Genomic DNA, 24,896 nt, shown 5'->3' with positions numbered 1-24,896 from the left:
TCTATACTACATACTGATAAGTAAAATGAAAAGGTAGGATTTACTGTACCCAGTGACAGTTAAGACCACCATTACTGGCATTACCATATCGTTTCTGGCCTAAGATAAGCTAGGAACCTTTGTCTTTGTGATCTTCCCAAAAAGTTTCCCTCTTAAGGTATTTTTACATAGAGATTAGTCAACATGACTGGTGGATAGACTAGGAAGCCTTGGTCTGGATATTTGCAGGCTACACTGGATACTCCCGAAATTTTAGATTGTATAACAAGATCCACCTGTCAGCACCTCTAAATTTCACTAAGAAACAGGTTATATTTTGTTTGTTTGATCTGTAAAAAAGGGGTGGCAGGGTAAAAACATGTTGTGCTTTCAGGGATGATTATGTGTGAGACGATTTCTCTTCTTGGTCAGGAGCAATTACTTCCTGAAGTATCTGCCGGTTGCCTGGGAACCTTACATCAAGGACAAGACAACAGCACTCTTTCTGCTAAGATAAGCAGCTGTTTCCTCTAGACTTGTTTTTCATGGACAGATGCAGGAGTGGTCTTCTTATCTAAGTTTTGGGAAGAAAGTGATAAAGCCTACCTCCCAAAATGTCAAGCTTATGCTCTTATTACCTTACACTTGACACAGTACAGTCACAATGTATTCATGCACACACACTTGTGTAACTTACCAGAAGCCAGTTTGGAGTACTGGCGTGAACGTAGTGAACTATTTTCCCTGGAGATTGCTGTTGGTATGTCAGGCTGTGATACTGTTTTGTCGCGCCTCCCTCTGGTTAGGCCCCATCGATCCCATCGGGATCTGCGCTCAGCCTCCGCAACTTTACAAGAAAAAAAAAAAGACTCCTAATCAATCATCATGCCTTTAGGAAAGTGCAATTGATATTACTCTAGTTAAAAGTTAAGTAAAATTTGCAACAAGATGTTTCAGTAATTGCCTCCTACCCTTTGCTGTTTCTGACTTTAGGCTGGACATAGAGTCTAGAGACTCTGATGAGGCACCATTAGTGGCCTGAGATGCCAGCTGGTTCTGAGGAACACTGGCAACCTTCATACCACGGCTCTCTGATGTTGCACGACGAAGCATGGAAAGAATGGGTGTCCTCTTGGTATCCTTGTCTTCTGATGCTCTCCTTTCCTCTGAGTAGCTGCGAATTCTTGTGGAGATCCCAGCAACTGTTGATTCAATTTTTCGGCGCATTGCCAAGACTGGTGATTCATTAGCTTTCTTAAGTTCCTTTTCATCTTGTTCTACCATTTTATCATCTCCACCATCCAGACGCGACATCTCCACTTCCTTCTTCTCCTGTGACCCTCTACGGCTGAGAGTCCAAGAAAGTCTACGTCTTGAAGCTATGGAATCATCTTCTTTGGTCGTTTCGTCCTTGCGCTCAGTTGACTGAGTTCTCTTCAGGCGCATAGAAAGCCTTCTCATAAAGCCTTGGTCCTTTTGAGCTTCACGAAGGTCCTGAACTGACTTCGACTTCTCCTCAAGTCTCCTTGGTGCTAATTCCAGGGGTGCACCAATGGGCCCTGGTCTGTATATCTCTTCACCTTGCTCTGTGGAGTCTGATGAAGCCACTTGTGATTTGTCCTCATTCTTTGACCGTGACAAAAATTTTAGACTTCTTGAAAGGGAAGACTCACGTTTTTTGAAGCGGGCTTCAAAGAGCTCTTCAGAGGTAATGTCCTCAAATTCATGTCCTGCTGAGAGCTCTTGTTGAGAAGAGGAATGTGTGGTAGTCTTTGGTGGACTGGGTTCCTTTGTCATCATTTCTGGTGATGCTACCCTTGAATATACAGCAGGGTGCTCTGTGGTTGACACTGGCTTTGGTGCAACAGGTAAAGCAGAAGTCATGCTGGCAGGTGTAGATGTGGGTACAAATGTTTCAGTTGACACTGAGGACGAGGTGACTGGAGCAACAACAGGTGTAGAGGGGCCTAAAGGTTGGTCACTGGGAGGTTGAACTGCAGGGACCATGATGGTCTGCATAATACTTGCATATGCTGAGGTCCTTCCATCTGGAAGAACAACTCTAGCTGGAAGCGAGGGTGTTACATAAGTTGACACAACATTTGCTGATGGATGGGAATATTCTTGTGTTGGTCTCACCATAACTGAGCTTGTGGTTATGATCATATCAGAAGATTTAGCAGGCACATTTACTACTTCTTCTACCATTTCTTCAGAAACATCTACATTGTCTTTAGCATTTGATTCAGCAACACTAACAATTCTTTCCTCTTCTTCTTTCATACTCTCTTCCTTTTCTTCTTGCTCATTTTCTCTGTCTTCCTCCATTTTCTCCTCTAGTATAGAGCTTTGGACCACAGGGGGAGGTGTGGGAATTCTCTGGCCCGTATACTCAGATTCAATCATTGGTTCTTCTGATATGCTCATGTCCTTCTCTGAGAAACCACTTGTGCTTGATCTCTCATCAAAATTACTATCTGTAGTCAGCCCATCCATCTTTTCATTGATAGTCTCATCAGGCTTGATCTCTCTCTCCATTAATGATTCCTCGCTTTCTGTTTTCGTTGGACTTTCCTGCATTACAGACTCTGGTGTTGGTGGTTTTGGTGAAGGTTCCCTCGGAGTCACTGGACGGGAGTCTAGCTTGATTTGCTCAGTGAGAGCTGACATAGATATGGCCTCCTTGAGCCTTCTCTCTTCTACCTGTGCTAAGGGAATCTCCAAAGGAGCTCCTGACCGGCGGTGTAAAGCTATGGGTTCTGAATCACCTTGACTGAAAGAAGCAGTTTTGCGCAAAACTTTGGGTCTGGGAACTTCCTCTGCAGCACAATCAGTGGATGCAGCTCTGATTAGTGGTGGTGGGCCCAAACGAGCAGTGCGAGAGTAGCGATCTGAGGATATTGCACGTTTTTCATCTCCCATTCCTAATGTTTCCAACAGAGGTCCTCTCAGTCCACTCATCTTGTTATCCACAGAGCCACCACGAAGCAGTCGCTGTCTCATCAGCTCAAGTTTAAGAGCATAGTCCTCTTGACTCATTTTGGCAGTTCCTGGGCTGGTGCTCCTCCTCGGTAGTTCCATAGAGACAGCCTTCTTGAGAACTCTCCTCCCATCCTCTTGGTTTCCTTCTCCAGCTCCTTCCTCAGGTTTAATGCGGAGCAGCAATGCACTGTCGGCTGAGCCTCCACGTCTTAGCTCCCCTCTTCGTCGTCCACTCTCTGGTTTGTCTGACTCCATGCTTGAACCCCTTCGCAGGGGTTTTCTAGTCAGCTGTGACTTTTGCGGCAATTCTGCAAGTAATTCTTCGTCTGAGGATCCCCTGTCATTGTCCTCGGGCGACCTTTTTCGCAAGCGGCCTTTACCTGTTATCTCGACTCCTTCTTTATCCATTTCTGTAGTGTCACACTCAATTGCCTCCTGGGCTTGATCAGGAGACCCAGCCAATGTACTTGTTCCATCATGCTTTCCCATCCCCTGTTCATTGGATTGGATGTCATTAAGTGACATCCTTGATCCGGAAAATTCCATGTTAAGTGGCATTGGAATAAATGGCAGTTCATCAATGTCTTCATCAGAGTCTGAAGATGATGATGGCAAAGGTGAACCTTCTTTAAGGTGCCTGGGAACTGCAATGGAAATATGGCTGGAGGAATCGTTCAGCAACTCAGGAATGGACCTCATGACCATTTTTGATTTATAGCTGATTAGTGAACGCTGTGAAAGAAGAAATATGATACAATCAAACAATTATTAAAGATGTGACTATTGAATTATTTATAGGTATTCTGAGTGTAATACAACATGGAAAACCAGAATAGGAAATAAAACATCCCTCACCTGCCATTTCCTGCGTGATACAAACTTCTTCAGGGCCTCTGTACTTATAGCCTTCCCCTTGCTAAGTGTCTACAATAAATAGACATTAAAGTTAATGAATAAAATTGGAAATGGGACCTTGTTCACCATCGCCAAGAAGAAATTACTGCAGAAAGAGGTTGTGGGTGATTAACTCTGTAGTGTGAAGTGGTCTTGTCTTACCTTGAACCAGGGGTGTCGGAGGCATTCTTTACTATCAGGTCTCCTAGAGGACAATTATGGTATATTTCAGTCTTTCAGGTTTAAGCACGTTTGTTTCATTATCTAGCTTAAAAAAGTGTGCTCTCTTAGCTATCTTAAATGAAAAAGCACCTGAGGAAGACTGTGTGAGTGTTGCAGACAGGGACAAAAAAAATCATGGAATATAAAAAGCAAATGTTCATCTGATAGGCATCTAATATTGGAACAAAATCATTAACATGAGTGATGGTAAGTAAGCAGGTACACCGCACACAAGAGGGCTGAATTGCTTCTTCTTTTAATTTAGTCTTCACTTTGAAGCTGCACTGAATCCAATTAGCAGCAGGGTGATTATGTGCTGAGTAGACTCCAAATATGGTTCTGTACATATGCTCACCACCCAAGATCAATCTGATGTTTCCTGCCATCACCTGCACCAAGTTATGAGGACTGTCAGCACTATACACAGGGCATGTGCTTTTGAATGAGTTCATTACCATGAGCGACTTTGTCTTTTTAATCACGTGATAAGGAACTAATTCTTAATGCAGTTACAAAATGGTAAAGAGGAAAATGTGGTGAAAGTTGTGACATCTTCCAGTTGTTTTTCAACCAGCTTTGAAAAATGCATGAATCATATAAAAACTTAAGAAAATTAATTGTCATAAAACAGATCTTGATAAAGAGATCCAGTAGTGTTACTCACAGCCTGTCTGCTACAAGCAGCTTTATGATGAACCCTTTAGCCTCTCTGCAAAGGTCAGCAAACATGCTCTCCTCGAAGGCCACATTATAGTTCCTGATGTTCAGTACAGAGCTGCGGTCATTCTCTCCAGCAAATGGAGAAACTCCTGTCAGGCTGAAGACAAAAACAAATTCCTACATTTATTGACAGCTTACGGGTGGTCAGGCAAACATATGGTAAAATCTGACACTGATATTCAGCGTCCTGAAACACATTTTTGGACAATTAGACGTGAGCATTTCTAATCAACACAGTACATGTGATGCTCACTGAAACACTGTTGTTGTTATTTCTGGCTTACATGCTGCTAACTTGCTTTATGTCCTTGCCCGTTACCAGGCAGCCAGCTCTGGGTGGTTATGTATGCAATATCTATTTTATCAACAGCAGGGCTAACTTCCTGTTGCATGGCTTGTGTGTTAATGCATGTGACCATACAAAATGACAATTGTGTTTTTATCTATGTTTACTTTCTATTGCTGCTCTGCATGTTTGCATGTAATGCTAATTTGTGTGTTGGTGGTTCGTGTTGCTTGCATGTCTGTTTGTTGTTGTTGTGTTATTGTGTTGTACTGATGCTCTGCTTGTTTGCTTGCATGGCTTCTGTTTTATCTTGACAGTTTCTGTTTGGTTTAGTTAATGCTGTCTTTATGTTTTAATCTGTCCTGTGAATTGTCCTGTGAGTTTTATCCTTTTATTGGTTTAAAAACATCTTTCCAAAGGACTGCAGTTAAAAAATTAGCCAGTCGCACATTTACAGAAATGCTGAGTAATGTGCATTGTCCTGATAAATAAATAAACTAAAAAAATAATAATAATAATTTTACTCACCACAGGTATGCAATAACTCCAACTGACCTAAGAAAAGACAAAAATAAAAATAAAAATGATGGTGTGTTAACACAAAACAGACAAAAAGTTTTGTTGTAAATTCAAGAGATACTCTACCAGATGTCTGTTGCTTTTGACACAGGGGTCTGATTGACGATTTCTGGTGCAACAAATTCTGGTGTGCCGTATTTGCAGTATTGAGCCTCGTCGGGTGTGATTTGCACCGCATTGCCAAAGTCACAGATTCGGATCTGATCACTATGGGCGTCTGCCATGAGGATGTTATCAGGCTAAAGAATGAAAAAGTATTATATTATCATGTTTTCTATCAGAATCAATGCCGTGCACTTTAAATACAAAGGAAGACAGAGAAATGTGGGTGAGGATTCATGAGTATCTACCTTAATGTCCAGGTGTATGATGTTTAGATTATGAAGGTAGTCCACACCCTCAAGCAGTTGTCTCATACATGAACGTACCTGGTGGTCCCAAAACACAAACATACCAGTATAGCTGTTATTTATTAGATAAATAAGTTACAAACATTTGATCATTACATTTAAATTGATAATGACATGGTTTGTGAAAGCGTTGTGCAGTCATAAAACAGGACTTACGTCAGACTCCATTACTGTAGATTTCCTTGTAAATCTGTCAAGCAGCTCCTCATGGCATCTTTAAAGATTAATTAAGGCTATACTCTCTGGATCTTAAGATGAATTGTAAAATGAATGCTGATTGTTAAACATTTACAGTATGTATACATGTTTATTGAACAAGACACAATTTTTCATATAAAGGTTTTTTAAAGGTTTTATAAACAACACTCTGCATACAGCTACATAAAGAACAGTGAAAACATTTTTCATTCATCAGTCGTCTGACTTTCCAAGGCTAATTATGTACTCTGCATTAGAGTACTTTGTGTGTTGGATGCACAATAAGGATACAATTCAGTGATGATGATGACTGCATTCTTTTTCTCAAAGGCATCCTGGAAAAAAAAGATTCTCTCGTTGTCCAGCTTGGAAAGTAGGTTCATCTCTCTGAGAGCAGACGGCTTCTTCTTGGCCCGTGTGGAGATAAACTTCGCAGCATACTCCATTTTGCTAGCCTTCTGGGTCACACGTTTCACATAGGAAAATGCACCTCTGGAGTAAAAAAAAATCAGCAGGAAAACTTAGTTTATCATAATGACTGAGTAGCAAGATGGAGGCATTATGACATGAAGAAATACAGCCTCATTTTGAACACTGAATAAAAACTGGTTCCAGTGCAGACAGTGGTTCTTTTGTATTAAATTGCATCAAAGTATGAAATTTCAAATGAAAGCTTAAAAATGCCTAACCTTCCAATTTCCTTGTGGATGTCATAGTTGTCAGTCAGTCTGCGCATTTTCCTTAGAATAGTCTCCTCATCCTCCATCGGATCCTCTTTATGTTTAGCTGCAGTAATGGGCAAGTTTTAATTAGACAAAGGCAAATATAACTTACTCCAAATAATTACAAGTTACAATGGTCATGATAGTTCCTTCATTTAGCTTGTTAACTGTGCAGTTAAATGATTGAAAGATTTCTTTTATGGCTCTAACCTTCATGAATGGTGAGTTCAGCTTTACAGGACACAGATCCTGCCAAGTTCCTAGCAGTGCAGGTGTAAACCCCAGAGTCTTCCGGACAAGCGTTAAGGACCACCAGGGAACATTCATTATCATCGTACACGAATGTGTAATGAGAGCTCTCCGACAGCAGGATATCATTCTGAAAGCAAAGCAAACACTGTAAGTTTCTGCAATGTTTCATCGAAGATTCATAACAAAGAATGATCTGTAAATTTCCTTTTTTGAAAATGACTCTGCTGTGTAGTTCAGTTTAGCTTGGAAACCACTTATTTGAGTACTGTTGACTGTTAAAGTGTATAAAAACCTTGAACCAGAGGATGTCAGGAATTGGTTTGCCCTCCACAACCACAGCAAAGCGAGGGGTCTCCCCAGAACAAACGTCCAAGTCCTCCATGATAGTTTCAAATGTTGGTGGAGCTGTGGACAGAGTTGCAAAGGTGCAATGCCAAGTTACATCTGCTTTGGACAGATAGATAGATAGATAGATAGATAGATAGATAGATTAGAGATAGATAGATAAATAGATAGATAGACTGCCTACCTGCCATCTCCACGTTGAAGGTGCAGGTGTCGCTGCCATACTTGTTGGAACCCACAAACATCATCTCTCCGATGTCAGCGCTCTTCACTTTGAGCAGCTTCAGCGTGTGCTGGTCATCATCTGGCATAGTCATCTCGTACAGGCCCGGTTTGCTGGTGAGGACCACCCCCCTCCTGTGGACAAATGTTTGTATTGTAACCTTGGATTTGTAGGTTGTATGCAAATGAACAGCAGCAGATGGCTGCGCAGGTGTGGTGGATGTTTGGCTTTTGTTTGAGTGTAAGTGAGGACACAATAAAATACTGCTCTGGAATCTTTGATAATCACTTGGAGTGAAACAGCATGCATTGTCATCCTGTATCTATGTTTGTCAGCCATACACCTGACTGTCCTATAATACACTGGGTCCACAAGGTGGCAACCTTTCCATCAGATACAGTACCACTTGAATGATGCAATAACATGGATCTTACTTTATAAATTACAAATACAACTGAGGTGTTACAAACCTATGAGTGTACACATTAGAGCCTCTTGCAAGTTTTTTTTCTTTGTTTAATGAGATTAAAGTAAACTTAAAACAATTACTATATATAAATATATTGCAGGAAAATACCAATGAACTGCATTTATGTAAAAATAAAATAAAGAGATTTTACAGCAGAGACACATGTACCTCTTCCAGACGACTGCAGCGTTGACATGATTGAGAGTGATGGTGATGGTGACTGACTGGTTTTCCATCACATATACAATTTCTGGCTTATCAATAATCACTGGAGCCTCCAGAAGATAGGGACCTAGAAGTAAATCAAAATGGACACATAGATAATATTTAATAAACCATTGATTCGCACTGATGGATGGATAGATGCTCTAAAAAAATCTGAATGTACCTCGGTCCAGGAGCTGCACTGTATCAGTCGTAGGTGAGGGCTTGCTGAAGGCTTTGGAGGTGATGGTCAGAACCCTGAAAGCATAGCGCACACCTTTGGAAAGAGTGGTGATGATGAAGGTGGTCTCCTTCAGGCCAGAAGCTATGATGGTCCACTGGATGGAGCCCAGGGCTTGTTGTTGGATGGCATACATCAGGGAGCTGGGATCTGAAAAGAAAAAAGGGTTTCATGCAATTTTGAAACTCTTTTTTTCTATTCACAAATGATGTTATCAAAGGAAGAAAGCTTAAAATTAAACCAATTTTCATATCATTTTATGTAGAGTTAGAGCATAAGAGTTATACTTCATTTCAAAATCAGAACAACATTACAACATGGCAACATGGTATATTTAGTAATCAATGTAGGCAGCACATCTTGGGTAAACAACTGTGTCTGCTATTTCAGTATGTATATCAGTCTTTCATTGTTATTTCACTCTCTATTAAAGATCTTTATGTCTTTGGTCTATGTTAGAACGCTGTGTTGAATGTGTTTGCTCTAATGTCATCAAGATAAATTCTTTATAATTTACTTATTTGATCTGGAGAACAAAACAATTATGAATATCAGTCCTGTGTACCAATGGAAGGGTCCAGCCTCCTTGGTTTCTTCCAGCTTAAGGTGATGGTTTTGCCAGTGATGGATTCTATTACTGGAGTCCCATCAGGAGGGTCAGGGAGGATATCTGAAAATGATGACAATGGAATGACAGGTCCATGAGTGTTTCTGTTCTGCCTTTGCTGGAACAAATCTGTTCATATGAGTGGCTCTTGTCTGAGGCCCATTGTGTTGTTGTTGAGGTATATGCCAAAAAAGGAATGAAAATCACCTGTGACGTAGAGATGAGCATAGCAGGTGGCCTTGCCAACTTTGTTAGAGATGACACTCTTGTAAACACCACCGTGGGCATGGCACACAGAGCGGATGACCAGGCTGTGGACGTCACGATCTACAGGAGTAGGCAAAGGTCTGTTAGCATCTTTATGCAATTAAGTCCACTGTAACAATCAAATGCAGTCCCTGTTTACAAAGTATCATGACCGTGATCTTTAGCAAACCTTTATCAGGTAGTTGTAGTTGTCTAAATCTACCCAGGCCTTAACCATACAGGTGGTGGATCAAAAAATGCTCCTATGAATTGGTTCTGTAACTGTCACATGGGTGGTTTTGGGGGGCACTGACAAACGTCATATTTGTTGTTTAGGTACACAGTGTTCTTTATGACAAAATACAATGTCATGCAAAAGTTTGGGCACCCCTGGTCACAATTTAATTTACTGTGAATAGTTAAGTAAGTAGAAGATGAACTGATCTCCCCAAGGCTTGAAGTTAAAGATGGAACATGCTTTTCAACATTTTAAGCAAGATTGTGTATTATTTTTGTTTTGTACAATTTCAGAGTGAAAAAAAAGGAAAGGAGCACCATGCAAAAGTTTGGGCAACCCAAGACATTTGAGCTCTCAGACAACTTTTACCAGGGTCTCAGACCTTGATTAGCTTGTTAGGGTTAGGGTTGTTCACAATCATCATTAGGAAAGGAAAACTAAACAAAATGATGCCCACAGAGCAGCAGAAGACTACAAGAAGTTGGCAAAGTGTTTTCAAGAAGCTGTTTCCTCAGTTTGTAAAGTTATTAAGAAATGGTAGTTAACAGGAACTGTGAAGGTCAAGTTGTGGTCTGGAAGATAAAGAAAACATTCTGAGAGAGCTGCCCATTGGATTGCTAAGAAAGGCAAATTAAAACCATTGTTTGACTGCAAAAGACCTGCAGGAAGATTTAGCAGACTCTGGAGTGGTGGTGCACTGTTCTACTGTGCAACGACACCTGTACAAATATGACCTTCATGGAAGAGTCATCAGAAGAAACCTTTCCTGTGTCCTCACCACAAAATTCAGCAACAGAAGTTTGCAAACATCCGGCCTGATGCTTTTTGGAATCAAGTCCTGTGGACTGATGAAGTTTAAATAGAACTTTTTGTACTCAATGAGCAAAGGTATGTTTGGAGAAAAAGAACACCTGTCCAGCTGTTAAACACGGGGGTGGATCGATCATGCTTTGGGCTTGTGTTGCAGCCAGTGGCACGGGGAATATTTCACAGGTAGAGAGAAGAATGGATTCTGTTAGATTCCAGCAAATTCTGGAGGCAAACATCACATCATCTGTAAAAAAGCTCAAGACCAAGAGAGGATGGCTTCTACAACAGGACAATGATTCTAAACACACCTCAAAATCCACAATGGACTACCTCAAGAAGTGCAAGCTGAAGGTTTTGCCATGGCCCTCACAGTCCCCCGACCTAAACATCACTGAAAATCTGTCGATAGACCTCAAAAAGAACAGTGCATGCAAGACGGCCCAAGAATTTCACAGAGCTAGAAGCCTTTTGCAGGAAGAATTGGGGAAAATCCTCCAAACAAGAACTAAAAGACTCTTAACTGTTTACTTTGTAATTTTGAAACTGGAAAAAATTTAAATAAAAAAGAATCTTGCTGAAAACACGAGAGAAATGTGTCATCTTTAACTTCTTGTCTTTTGGAAATCAGTTCATCTTCTACTTACTTAACCATTCACAGTAAACCAAATTTTGACCAGGGGTGCCCAAACTTTTGCATGCCACTGTATATATGCTATTATAAATAGGGCGTATATTCTATGTTTTTTTAAATGATCATTTTCTTTGGATTGGAAAAGTAGCAGTTAATGAAATTCAAGAGATGCTGATTATCCCTGAGATTATTTGCTCAGAACATGGACAGGTTAGTGTTAGTCTGAACATACAGTAATTAGACACTGCAATAACAGGGTTTTATTTAATGCAACGACAAATTGAGTTCATTTTAGAGAGTTATCTTTAATCCATGTAGTTGTTGAAGTTCCTTGTTCATTTTGATTAAAATATTAATTTCACTTCAACACTAATGAAAATGATAGAAATCTAAAATGAATTACCCAGAGCACAATTATTTTGTAAGGGCTTGAGTACTCTGATACACCTGAACACTGAGTGACTGTTAATCCATTTTGAAACACTTACACTGTGTCATCTTTCTGTCCTCAGTGCTTTCTATCCTTTTGCCGTTGTGGAACCAGACGATGGTTGGGTATGGCAAACCAGCCACTTTACATTTGAGAATAGCCTCCTTTCCCTCGATCACATCCAGGTCATAAAGGGGTTTGATGAAGTCAGGCATAGTGAAACGCTCCACCTCGTTCTCTGGGACCTCTGGCTCCTCTGGGATCGATGGCATCTTCTCAAGTTTAGCCCTACAGGAAATGGAAGACAGGGGACAGAGGGATGGAGAGAGCGGCACATAGCAGAATATGCGGATTACCTCTTTATGTCTATTACTGCATGAAAACAACATTTCATAATCCATAATCTAGAAAAAATTCAATGAAACAAATGAGAGCCTAAACTCCAAAGAATAATATGATCTTACATCTGTGAGGAGATGGCTGGCCGCGGTTCTTGTATGTAAAGTTCAGCTGAGCTCTCTGCCTCGCCGTGAACGTTACGGGCCGTGACAGTGTAAAAACCCTCATCCTCATTGGTCACGTGAGAAATGACGAGAGAGTGGCGGCCGCCCTCCTGAAGAATACGAATGTCCTCACTTTCTGCGAGCGGATGGTCTAGAGAGGGTGAGAAATATAAAAGAAAAGGTAAGAATAGATCATTTCGTATGACGGGATAGTTCGGATTTTTTAAGTGGGGTTGTATGAGTCTGGTCTTGAGGGGGGAAAAATATCATGGCTTCGGTTCCCTGTCGGAAATTGCTGTCTAACAGCAAGGTAAAATGGTGCACATATTCTAAATATAGCGTACACTTAAATTGATACAGATATTTTTGGTGAGACTTGTAGTTGGCCTCACCACAGCAGTGCATTGTTTAGCTCCCACGTCAGACTCCAGCCTGCTTCTCCAAACTGAGGCATGCTGACTGACGTCTGCTAGGCTATATGTATTACGCTGACTATGTATAAGTATTTAATACAACCCCACTTCGAAAGATCCAACTATCCCTTTAAGGTTAAGATGTTCTGTGGTACACCTGGGCACAAGAAGCACAATCCTACCAAAGTGGCTCCACATGACCCTTGGAGATGGCGTCCCACTGACTTTGCAGTCAAATCGAGCATTACGCCCCTCAATCACTTCTAGAACGTCTAGCTTGCGAGTGAAGAGAGGTTCAATCGAAGGGATGACTTTGAGTTTGCCACATGAGGTCACTTCCTCTGAAGAGTAAAAATAGACAATAGATACATTAATTTTAGTTTTACACCACACATACTGTGATATTTACTCTTGAGACATACCTTTAGCTGTGCTGAGCTTGCACGTGTATGTTCCACTGTCGTCCTCATGTACAGAGTTGAGCAGCAGCCGGCACTTTCTTCCATCAAAATGCATCTTGCAGTTGAGCAATGCCGGCTGGATCAATTTCCCATCTGCAAGCCAGTCCACATCAGTGTCCTTCGGCCCGATGACATGGCACTCAAACAAAACTGTCTCTCCAGCCTTGGCTGTGATGTCCCTGACTGGGCGGATGATAGCCAGACCTGGCTCAATTGGTGGTGCTGGGTATAAATAAAGGACATTTTCTGAAGAGTGCTGTTAAGTGATAGCTGAACATTGGTAGTATGAACTAGTCACAAAGAATGTTTGTATTCACTTGGAGTTATGGTATCAATGTACATGCTGATTAACAAGTAAATTAGTGTCAGGAATTTAGTCACAGTGTATTAAAACTAACAAAAAACCTTCATTAATAAACACTGAAAGAGACTGAAAACAGGATCCAACATTCTTAATGACAACAAACACTGGAACACTTGAAAAGAAGCGTACCTTTTACCTCCAGCTTTCCTTCACACTGCTTTGTCCCATACTCATTAATGATCTTACAGGTGTAAATCCCAGAGTCCGACCTCACCGCTGACTTGATGGTCATTTCAAAAGTGCCATCTTCTGTCTCACGTACAATGTGACGTGGGCCTGTTTTAACCGTAACTCTGTCCCTCAGCCTACAACAGAGGAGAATGAAGGGAGCAATTGTTGCTGAGTGTTTAAACAAGAGATGAATCACAAATACACCACTCAGAGCTTTTTTAAACTTAATTTATGCGATGAAGGATGACCAAGCACACACTTATTTTTTCAAACACAAGCTCTCTTCTGGCTGGTTTGAAGGGGGTGGGGGGTGGGATACATTATCCAGGACTGCCAATATTATGTTTAGCACATTCTTTTCTGCTGTTGTCTCTCGAGAGTCATGATGACTAACTTCAATGACAGAACCTGCGTGTTTGATTCAGCCTATTCTTGTCTCCTATATTAAAGGATAAGTTTGACATTATATCACACTTATTGTCAACAAATGCCATGAAAAGACCAAAACCCGCAATGAGTTAGTTGATCAGTCGATACATTCCCATCTTCTTTTCCAATGACTTTTTTTTTATAAAATTCTAAGTACCATTATGTGCCAATGTATTATATATAGTTTGAATTAAAATTGTCTGAGTATAAGTGAAACAGACCATGCCTTGCACTCATCTGACCCAGTGCACACCCTGTTGCTGATAAAGCAACAATGCATGCCCTGTTGTTTTATCAGTAAAATACACTCTTGGTCTCGTTTTTCTCTGCAAAATGGAGAAAAGTGGTGAGCCATGCTGACACCAGACCATCTGAGAAGTGTGAGAAATTATTTTTAATTCAACACCAGAGATGGTGCACTAGTATTTACAGCAGCAGAGTGGTGTATGTGGGACAGACTCAAAACTACAGTGCTACAGTACTCATGCCTGTGGCAATGACGGAACATGTCACCCAGGTCACAGTGTGGCCCACTGGTGTGTTTTCAGTAGTAACTTGACAATAACAGAGCCATATGGCACAGAGGAATAAGATATATCAGGCTTTGGTCTTTTCATGAGATTTGTTGACAAAGAGAAAAATAAAGAATATTAGCAGCCTTTTGAAGCTACTGTCCTTGCTAACAGCAATGAAGAACCATTGGCTGAACATAATATAAGGAAGAGTTCTACAAACACTTAAGGACATGACTCTTGTAAGGATGTGCAATCAGATCTGGCTCTTTTTTGGACTGCCTCAACACTGAATGTGAATTCCAGATTGTTGTGTAAGAGCTCATTAGTTCAGCCAGACATTTGTATAGCTGGGCACAGAGCAGCTCCATGGTAAACTGGGGAAGCATGATATTCTTGGCTTTTCCCTGTTAAGACTCTTTCTGCCAGGCTGGAGGTTGTTAGGCAGTAAACATGAATCTTCCACTTCCTTTAACAGATGCAATAAAGCAGCAAGCTCTAGAACAAACTATGCAGTCAAGCAGGGTTGTGCACGTTCACGCTTCACAAGAGCTAGCTAAAACTTCAGTTGACACATACTGAAATTAACTTTTTTTTTTTTTTTCATTTTTAAAAATAAAATCTTGTGATCATCATTCCCTTGCAGATATTTCCCAAGACTCACTGCAAGATCAAATTCGTTGCTGATGTGGCTGATGTTCGGACTTGTTTTGTCCGACCTGGTGATCACAATTTACACAAAAAAGCACTACCCCTAGCTGTGTTGTCCAAATTTCCTGTTCTACCAGCCATGTGGGTGTTGTGTTAAAGCCTGCTCCCCGATTGATATGTGTTTCCATCCTGTTAAAATGCGTAGCACCCCTCCATGGTTAGGTAAAGGAAAACATCGACATGCCAGGTGCTGTAATTCCTCTGGTGCTGTAAAACCCAGAGTGTGAGCATCTTTCGAGAGCTAACAACACTGTTCATTACTTGCAAACGGATATGCTCAGTTTACCATCTACCAAAAACGTGAGCATGTTCAATGAATATGCTCTTTTTGCATGTTCATGCACAACACTACAATCAAGCAAGCTTGCTGATGGTTTGAGATCCAGAGAAAGTCTTTTCCATGTCCAATGCAAGCGATGAGTTTAAGTAGTTGGATGAAGTGGGGGGGACCTACCAATAGAGCATGGGTTTGGGTTGTCCACGTATTCGGACAGACATGGTGACTTCCTGCCCTTCAATGACAGCTTGATCACTCATTGTTACCTGTTTGAAATGCAATGTTGGTTAGAAGCTGAGAGATGCATTTTATTTTACGTTTTAAGTTATATTTGACAGATGTATTGATGGGTTGATCACACAGTGGATAATGCATTCATACAGGAAAACTGATATTAATAGAATAAAGAACATAGTCTATATATAACATTTTCATGCAAGATTTTGCAACCATTCATCAAAATGCAGTTGAGTAAGTATAAATGCTAAACATACAAATGTCATACTCTAAAAGGGAAAGTCAGTAATGTATTAATCAGGCCTAGCTCTGTACATTCTCACCAGGAAAGCAGGGGGTGTCCTGAATCTTGTGTCAATAGTTTTCTTGAGCTCTGGCCCTCCAAAATCCATGCCTTCCTCCAGGGGACTGAGATACTCCTCATCAGATGTAATAGGGCTGCTGATATCCCTAGGCACCCCAAGGTTTCCCTTTACCTCCTGTACTGACTCTGTAAAAGCAATAAGGTTACATTATATTTCATGTTGTAGTTTCAGCTGATCCTGCTAACAAGCAATTCCTATATGTACCTTTCATTGTGTCTCTGTAAACTCTGTAAACACAGGAGTCAAGGAGTTCATGTTAAAAACAACAACAACAAAAAACAAAAACAAAGCCTCCCTAAAAATATAATTAAAGTCTGAGATGTCAAATGTGATATCCAGCACAATAGTGGATTCACAGTGGGTGGAGCCAGTGAGCCTCAGTGGGCAATTTATAGGTTCAGTTTCGCCTCTGAGTTGCTATGGTAACTATAAGTGAGGTTGTTCAGCTGGAATATATGGCACAGACATTTTGCTCGGTGAGATAATGACAAGGGAGCAGGAGAGAAATCATCTGAAACACAATGCCGTGCTGGGAAGAGACCACAAAGACATATTTATATTTTAAGATGGAGAATGAAAGCTTTTCAAATTAAAAGTTATTGTTAGGTTCATTGCCCTACTTTTGGATATGAAAGCTATTTTTTCAAATGCATCTATGGGAATAAAATAAGACTCCTATTCCATTCTTCGCTGTCATAACAATAACATATTAACTAATTTCCCAGTTAAATGGGGAAAAATACAGCATGTCTGGATAACAATAAATAAATAAATATGTCTGTCATGTTGGTCACAGCATCATGATGCTTTTCATGTTTATGTGCATGATCTTTTATCTGCTTGAGCTGCTCTAGTTTAAAATCAGCAACTGAGCCATTTCAGTCATTTTGATGAAACAAGCAATTAATAGCACTTCCTCAACAACATAAAGCCAATCAAATAATTTAACATTAGGTTTCAAGTTTTGCAGAGTTAACCACCACAGAACAGTACTACAGTAAATATACCCACTTGAATTTAATCTGGTATCCCCAAAGTCAAACGTACCTGCTTTGACTGTGAGGGTGGCACTGCTGGACGCTCTGCCCACCTGATTAACAGCAGTTACACAGTATTTTCCACCATCACCTATTCTAGCTGATTTGATGAGCAGAGTATGTCGTTCACCCTCCACTTTGACTGTGTAGTTAGCAATGCCAGTGATTTCAGTGCTGTCCCTTGTCCAGGAAACTTCATCAGAGAAACAGAGAAGACAAATTACGCTATTTGTGTACTGATTGTTTGAACAATTGAAAATGATCTGTGAGGTTTTTGCAGTTAAAATACAAAGTACAACATGTTACCTTCAGGAGTGGGGGTGCCGGCAATGATACATTTTAGTAGCACATCTGCACCAGAGGATGCTACTGTGTCCTGCAGTGGAAACTCGAATACAGGTGCCTCCAATGGGTCTTCTTCAGCAGACACATAAGAATCATCTGAAGAATCTGCACAGTTTAACAAAAGACAAGCCTAAAGTCATTTCCCCCATGATCAAATTTGAGGAGACGCCCTTCTAGTAAAGACTGAATAATTGGTTGATTAAACACAAAAAGCAAGCAGATTGGAACTTCACACTACAGAATGTTAAATGAAAGAAGCACAACAGAGCTAACCTAACTCTGGAGACATGGGTCGAGGGCGACGGTTCTTTCCTTTGGTCTTCAGCTGTCGTCCCTCTTTGGCACTAGCAGTAATCAGCTGAGGCTCACTCATTTTTACAGGAACATCCACTTCCATTTTTATATCTTCAACAACAATCGCAGGGATTCTTATCTTTAAGGCTGGTTTAGGTAGATCCACTTCCATTCTCTCCTCTGTTGGAGAGACTGGTGACATCCTTGGGGGTTTTGAAGGAGGCTGATAAGGAAGATCTTGCACAATAGCAGCCCTTTTTTGTACCAGTGGACTTTCAGGTCTAGTTTCAATTTTTCTTAATGCTACCTCTATTGGCGTCTTTCTCCCTGAAGTCTCATCCTTTTGTGACGTTTGCACAAGAGAATCTTGAATGTGCGGGGATTCTGGCATTCGAGATACCCTTTGTACAAGCGGACTTGGTGGCCTTCGTTCAACCTTGCGTAATGTCATCTCAGCAACATTTCTGCTTGGCGACTCTTCTCTTTGTTGATGATAAAACGCTGGTGATGGTGATCTCTGAATAATTTCCATCACTGGACTGACTCTACTTAATTCTCTCACTGATCGTTGTCCCGGTAAGTCCGATAACTGCATGGACTCTGGGGTGCCCGCAATTTCTCCAAATCGACTGATTGTTACAGTTGTTGAACCAGTGCTTGCTGTCCTTTGGGGTTGGGACATGTGCTGTTGTTGCTGTGTTTGCTGTTGTTGCTGCATTGGTTGCTGACAAAGATCCTTTTCTCTCTGTTCCTTTGCCCACTGGGCACGTTCCCTTTCTTGGAGCTTTTGAAGGACCTGAGGAGGGATAGGTTCAATTTTCCTGAAAGGCTGGCGCTGCTTGCCCTTTAGAGTGAGCTGTTCAGTTGAAAATGACTTCTTCATATGAGGTTTACCGACAAGCTTCTTAATGCGCTGGAGCTCCTCAGTGAACTTGTTTTCAATGTCTTGAACTTTTTGGGAGTAGCGAGGTTTGTCCTCCAGGGAAGCAGCTCTCTGTCTAAACATAGATCGCCGTTCAGCAGCATCCTCTTTCAAAGCCTCCCTTAAATCTTCCCTTGAACTTTCTCTAGAGATGCCCAACCGGCTTCCTCCATCATCTGAATCTACAGATCCAGCACGATTGAACCCTGCCCAGGAACCTCCCGAGATGGAACCCTCAGGAATATCAAGGCTTCGTCTCCGCTCTTCTAAGCCACGGACCTTTTCAAACACCTTTGAGCTTGCTCTGGTAAGCTTTGGAGATGGTCTGAAAGTAAATTCTTTCCGGGAGTACTCGCTCAGTGGAGTCTGTGGTCGGGAATCCTGGGTGTTACTTTGGGACACAGATTTTGGCTGCTTAACCTTTTCTTCAAACTCCCCAGGTACTGTGTCTTGGTAGTCAGTTGGCACAACAGTTTTCTTCCGCAAGCTGAGAGGTGTAGTTGAACCAGAGCGACTTGGCTTTGGAGAGGTCGAAGGACGTTTGATGAGTCTTGGGGATGGGGGTGGGAGGGCCTCTGGGGGAGATTCTCTTGAAAAATTCTCTGACTGACTCCTGAAATAGGGGATTTGAAGCAAAATCTGTTGGAATCAGTATTGTATTTCAGTATGGAATGTGTGTCCAATAATCAGTCCCTCCAGGATGTTGCAATGTTGCGTACGCAACAATTAACGCAAAGTCAGCCAATCCCCATGAATTCTGCGCAACCTCGCCAACCTTTCCAATCACCACAACTTTACCACTAATTTGATTATTTAAAATGGGTAAGCATACTGATTCGCTCAGTGCCTCTCTCTCTATATGTATGTTTATCATGAGGCAGCTGCTGCGGAACGGCTGCTCTGTGCCTGGGACAGAGATACACACACAGTGATGGGGCTAACTGTAAGCATCACACAGCAATGTTACTTAACGGTTTAATGACAGAGTCAAGCTGTTTTGATGTCGGTGTGAGACCATCGGCTCCGTGTCAGATGTTAACTAGTGTTGTGGGGCTTCTGCCCAAGCAGCAAAATATGAAGAATAGGGACAATCACGTTGTGCTGTGTTAGCTCATGCTAACCAGGCAGAGAGTGCAGGAAGAGAGCAGCTCATGGAGACGGCCCTTCAGCACTGCATTGAACAGCAGCAACAGTCAATTGGTGGCCATCAGCATCACAACCTTTTCTGCCCCCCCAACCCCTCTTGGCTATTTTATTGCAAAAAAACCCATCTATAAACACCGCAACATGCATAACATTTTTTTTAGAAAAGCTGCTGTATTATCAGACATTTCAGGCTGCAACAATCCCAAAAATTGCCTGCGAAATCCTGGAGGGACTAAATAATACAATCAGCAGACTACTTTCTTGTTTTAAAAATTGAGTGGTCATTTGCATGTTTCTTTGCCTTGCCTGGTTGTGTTAGAGTGATCCTCATGTCCATGTGTTCTACTGTCATCTTCTGCACATTTGTCCATCACTGCATCTCATGTAAGAAGGAGATATGACATATGGTAAAGGTAAGCAGTCTTCATTGATCATGAAATGAGGTAAATGTAAAGCTCCACTTTTCTAAACATTGGATCAACTGTCAAATTATAAAGGGGTCACTGTAGTGAACATAGTGTTCCTCAGCTCTACAGAGGATCTTGGTGCCTTTGAGCGCTTTGTTTTGGTTTTCCAGAATACAAACAGCTATCATCAGCCTTGTTTACAGCCAAAGCAGGCAGCAGAAAAAGCCCTGTTTAACCAACATCATTCTCCCTGCTCAGCACCAAGCAGAGACACACAAACTTAGCTGGTGGATACAGTGGAGCAATTAGCAGCTAAAGAGCCAGTATTTTACACTTATATTTTATTGATCACATAGACACAAATGCCACAAACAAATGCAAACGTTGCTGCTAATATTGTCACCATAACAACGTTATAAGGTAATAATATGTCAGTGTTGTTGTTTTTTTTTTAGCTTACTCCACTGTCAGTAAGTGGCCTGTTTCTTTTGTAACATCTCAGAATTCTCATCAATGTCTGTAAGTGTTATAATATCGCAACACTGATGGAAATGTGTAAAACAGAAATACAAGAAAATCTAAAAATGTCTCCAGGTATGACTGCAAGCTGGAAACATGGTGGATACCTGTATGCACAGCCTGGTCCTCAACATCCCCACTATCTTCTTTGGTCTCAAATTGGTCACCTTCATCCTCTGTTGTTTCGGAATCTGAAAATAAATAAATAAATAAACATAGTAAAAAAACATTTACAAAATGAAATATTAAACAAATTTTGATCTTTCGGCACAAGTGGAAAACAATGTTTCCACAGTGGCAGAGGAGAGAGCACACTGTTACTATAGGAACCAATAGACTACATTATCCTATTCAGTTTAGCCTACTCTTTAATGGTGTTCGGTGAAAGGCCAGTGAATGTTGAAGGTGACATTTCAATTGTGCAATATTTTTAGACCAGAATCCCAGCTGTGAAAAAAACACAAGTATGCTAGTTTAAAATATCATAATATGTATTTTGAAATCTGCAATTCAAAGATCACATTAACCTTCTTTAACTATGAGTTTTGCAGTTTGCATTGGACCTCATCTCTATTTGATTATGACTGTCATTTGACTTAAAAAGTTGTCCCCCTTGGGGTCTCATTAGCACAACTAAGCTAAATGAACTAAATTTGCTGCAGCTGAATAGCTGCTGAGTCTCTATCAGTCATAATTATCTTACCAACTGCAAGTTATTATCAAGAAAGGGAATATATTAAGTGGGAGTAAAATAAAGAGGGATTTCATTATTTTCAAGAGAAAATCATTCTTTCCATTTTACCCCTTTTAAACCTAAAAAATTGTTCCAAGTGTACCACTGAAAGATATGACTATTTTCCTCAGACTGAGAGAAAATTCAGTCATTGGTAGAACTCAAAATAGAAAGCACTATTGAGTCATTGGCATCCCAGCAGCTCTCATGAGGTGTTTGCTTCACAGTAGGTGGAATTACTTAAAAAAAAAAAAGCAGTGGCTATCTGTTGTTCCCTTGCAGTAAGAGAAGACAATAGGATAATGTTGGCCATATTGAAGACAGTAGAGAAACACTGCAAATACTCACACAAATTCAGTGGAAAGACAAAATCTACCATTCTGTTTTATAGAAAATAATTTGATCCTCAATGTTAACCACTTATTTTTCTAGTAAAAAAGCAAAACCACTTAACTCTATAAGTGGTTATTATGTAACATGTATGTCAAGATCATGATGTTATTAAAAGCATTTAATTCTACATAACAAGTTGCACATTCATGCAATATTTAAGACATATGGCTATACTGCAGAAAAAAATCTAACCTGGACACTACAAATGCAATGCCAAATTTTCCCTTAGCACCTGATATTCTAATGAAGCAGGTACATATTTAATGTTTATATATATATATATATATATATATGGGTATGTTCCAAATGCCACCAGAGTCTACACACAGTTTATGAAATATTATAATCTCATTCCACACAGCCTTTATAAGCATGAGCAGATGTTGTCCAAATTGTAAACACTGATGCAGTGTTGACCAAAAAATGACACAAATGTACATTACAGAAATCAGTTCTAGAAAAGTAATGAGTGCTAATCTTATAATAGGTTAGAGCTCTGTTAAAAATAAAAAATAAAACAGACACATTGTATGAAGAGCCAAATATTCTACAACCAATTTTAAAAGAAATTAGATTCTAGATTTTAGAGAAAAATATAGCACAATGCTGCAGCCACTATGATATTTTACAAGCTATAATTTAGGCAGTTCTGCACATGCTGCATGAAAGTGCCAAATTTACTATGACTATGTATACACCAGAGCATCTAATTAAAGGTACACTAGTTTTAAGCCATGCTGGTGGTGTGGCTCGAGGAAAGGCAACATCAGTCAGCACACCACTTTGGTACAAACTGAAATATCTCAGCAACTGTTGGATGGACTGTCATGCAGATTTGTAAAGACACGTGTTCCCCAGAGGTGAACTGACTTTGGGGGTCCATGACTTTTCATCTAGTGCCATGTCAAAGTTTTCACTTATCTAAATGAAATGGATTGCCATAAAATTTGGTACAGACATTCCTGTTTCCCTGCCAATGTACTCAAATGACTTTGGTGCAGTTGCAGTTTCACTGATGTCTGAAGGCGCAAATATTTCCATTTAGTATAAAACAGTTATATATTTACAATTTCTAATATACCAAGTTTAAAAAACAGCACACTATATAGATGAATATGTAGTATACTGTGGTATATAGTGTAGTGTGTAACTGGGACACTGCATTAGTCTTGTTGACCACTGGTAGTACAATGAAGCAATGTTTTATGAGCAGGTCCCCATCTTGTTTGTCCCTGCACGTACACATAGCTGACACCATACACATTCATGTCAGTGGTGTAACACTATTTAACAGATTGGCAGTTGATGGTGTTGACGCAGTTGACGCTAGCAAACATGGATGAATCAATGGTTTCAAAATATCAAAAAATGACTTTGCAAATATTAACGAGGAAGAAAATGCATTCGACCCATTTGTTGAGCCTCAAGGATACAAACAATATGTTTTTTGTGGGACACTGATGGTCATGCACAGGGGCACCTTTAAGAGCTCCTGGAATTTGATTGACTGTCAAAATTTGCCATCAGACAAACCTCATCTTCTTCCTAATAATAGTGAACTTGATTGTGAATGATGAACTTCTTTTGAGAAACTTTGGTTGAAAAGGGTGGATGCCAAAGTCTGGTGGACAAGTTCATGTGTGTGCTACATTTGTAAATTAGAGAGGTTATCAAATGTAAGGAGAAAAAACTTCCAATTACTTTGAAGGGAGGCTTATTGGTCTTGAGTAGTACGCAAGTTCCAGCAAAGGAAATGATTAATGACATGATGAAATGAATGATGACATCACAGAGCTTAATTGGTGTGGCTTGACAGGGGTACACTGGCAGTGAGTGACTGCATGGGGTATTTTTGTATATATCCCACTGTAGACTAAGAAAAGTGTGGTTCATAAACCTCTCACTGCAACCCTGCAGAAAACCACATAGCTCAAGTTACATCCTCCAAAAGATTTATATTTTGTTGAGCACTACCTCAATGTCAGTTTTGCCCTCTTTGTTGTTGTGACATTTTTAAAAGGAGAAAAGAAATTAATTCTTAATTCTGTTTTTCAATTCTGCTACATTCAGTTCACGCCCCAAATCAAAAATACATATTCTTCCTCTTACCTGTAGTGCTATTTATCAATCTAGATTGTTTTGGTGTGGGTTGCTGAGTGGTGAACAGAGTTACAAAGTAACGCATTAGAGTACTTTGATTACTTTTTGCAGTAACCTAACGCGTTAGTTTGCTGTTTGAGTAATCAAATACTTGAGTAAATTTCCAAACAAGACATCAGTTACTTCCGTTACTTTCAGAGCGCTGGTCCTTCAGCTCCGAAACGGCAATGGCTGTCTTTTGGTTCTAATAATGGAGATAACGTTAAACCTATCAGTCTGAAAGAAGCCATGAAGCTTGTGGCTCGCTACGTGGTCGGAGAAATGCTGCCGTTGTCTATGGTGGAGTCTAACAGACAGGTCAGACTCAGGAGGACTTGCATTATGCCTGGTACACACTACTCAACTTTTCTGCCTGTTCTGAAAGTCACTATGTCACATTACACGATTGTGGAGTCATAAAATCGTGCCGTGACTTGGCCGGCAGACATGACACACTACACGATGGTACTCACCAATTATCCCTGGTTGTCTTTCACGACGTGTGTGATGTCATCGGGTTATTCTGGTCCTATTTTTATTGCTTTTACTATTATTTGAGTCACTGTGTCTGTTCATGTGTCAGCCGAAATGTTGTTGTAGTCGCCTAAAAGCGTCAGCAGATGGCAGGAGCTACATTTGAAGCACCGTCTATAATGTAGTTTGTTTCAAATGAAGCTGGGAGCCTCTGCAGTTGTGGTGAGTAAAAGCCCCGCCGCTATTTGTTAATGTTAATACTTTATGTCCGACTGTGAGGATGTACCATTGTTTGCTAGCTTGATGCTAATGACAGTAACGTTAACTCAGCGGGTTGACAAAGTGCCTCTGCTGTT

The 24,896-nt window shown here is 40.6% G+C and overlaps 1 protein-coding gene across 2 annotated transcripts in view; it reads right to left on the bottom strand.

Annotated features, from left to right (window-relative positions):
- spegb (striated muscle enriched protein kinase b) overlaps positions 1-24,896 on the bottom strand; it is a 48,733-nt gene that overhangs the window by 10,812 nt on the left and 13,025 nt on the right. Inside the window, exons 2-31 of one of the 2 annotated variants that reach the window (XM_050048930.1) lie at positions 20,909-20,992; positions 20,182-20,254; positions 17,787-19,342; positions 17,475-17,618; positions 17,179-17,361; positions 16,090-16,256; positions 15,707-15,795; positions 13,559-13,734; positions 13,027-13,287; positions 12,787-12,945; positions 12,153-12,342; positions 11,747-11,976; positions 9,541-9,660; positions 9,292-9,396; positions 8,670-8,876; positions 8,450-8,573; positions 7,774-7,946; positions 7,537-7,649; positions 7,203-7,371; positions 6,960-7,056; positions 6,562-6,762; positions 6,229-6,286; positions 6,013-6,090; positions 5,729-5,901; positions 5,612-5,638; positions 4,742-4,894; positions 4,018-4,060; positions 3,817-3,885; positions 951-3,693; positions 677-826 (exon numbers count right to left, since the gene is read on the bottom strand). In XM_050048930.1, coding sequence (XP_049904887.1) covers positions 677-826; positions 951-3,693; positions 3,817-3,885; positions 4,018-4,060; positions 4,742-4,894; positions 5,612-5,638; positions 5,729-5,901; positions 6,013-6,090; positions 6,229-6,286; positions 6,562-6,762; positions 6,960-7,056; positions 7,203-7,371; positions 7,537-7,649; positions 7,774-7,946; positions 8,450-8,573; positions 8,670-8,876; positions 9,292-9,396; positions 9,541-9,660; positions 11,747-11,976; positions 12,153-12,342; positions 12,787-12,945; positions 13,027-13,287; positions 13,559-13,734; positions 15,707-15,795; positions 16,090-16,256; positions 17,179-17,361; positions 17,475-17,618; positions 17,787-19,342; positions 20,182-20,254; positions 20,909-20,992 — 8,115 coding nt within the window. The remainder of the gene's footprint in view (positions 1-676; positions 827-950; positions 3,694-3,816; positions 3,886-4,017; positions 4,061-4,741; positions 4,895-5,611; positions 5,639-5,728; positions 5,902-6,012; positions 6,091-6,228; positions 6,287-6,561; positions 6,763-6,959; positions 7,057-7,202; positions 7,372-7,536; positions 7,650-7,773; positions 7,947-8,449; positions 8,574-8,669; positions 8,877-9,291; positions 9,397-9,540; positions 9,661-11,746; positions 11,977-12,152; positions 12,343-12,786; positions 12,946-13,026; positions 13,288-13,558; positions 13,735-15,706; positions 15,796-16,089; positions 16,257-17,178; positions 17,362-17,474; positions 17,619-17,786; positions 19,343-20,181; positions 20,255-20,908; positions 20,993-24,896) is intronic. The other variant, XM_050048931.1, reaches the window with a different exon arrangement.

The sequence above is a fragment of the Epinephelus moara genome, chromosome 7 (genome assembly GCF_006386435.1).
Source record: "Epinephelus moara isolate mb chromosome 7, YSFRI_EMoa_1.0, whole genome shotgun sequence".
Taxonomy (NCBI): Eukaryota; Metazoa; Chordata; class Actinopteri; order Perciformes; family Serranidae; genus Epinephelus; species Epinephelus moara.
This window is presented reverse-complemented; position numbering and strand designations above follow the sequence as displayed.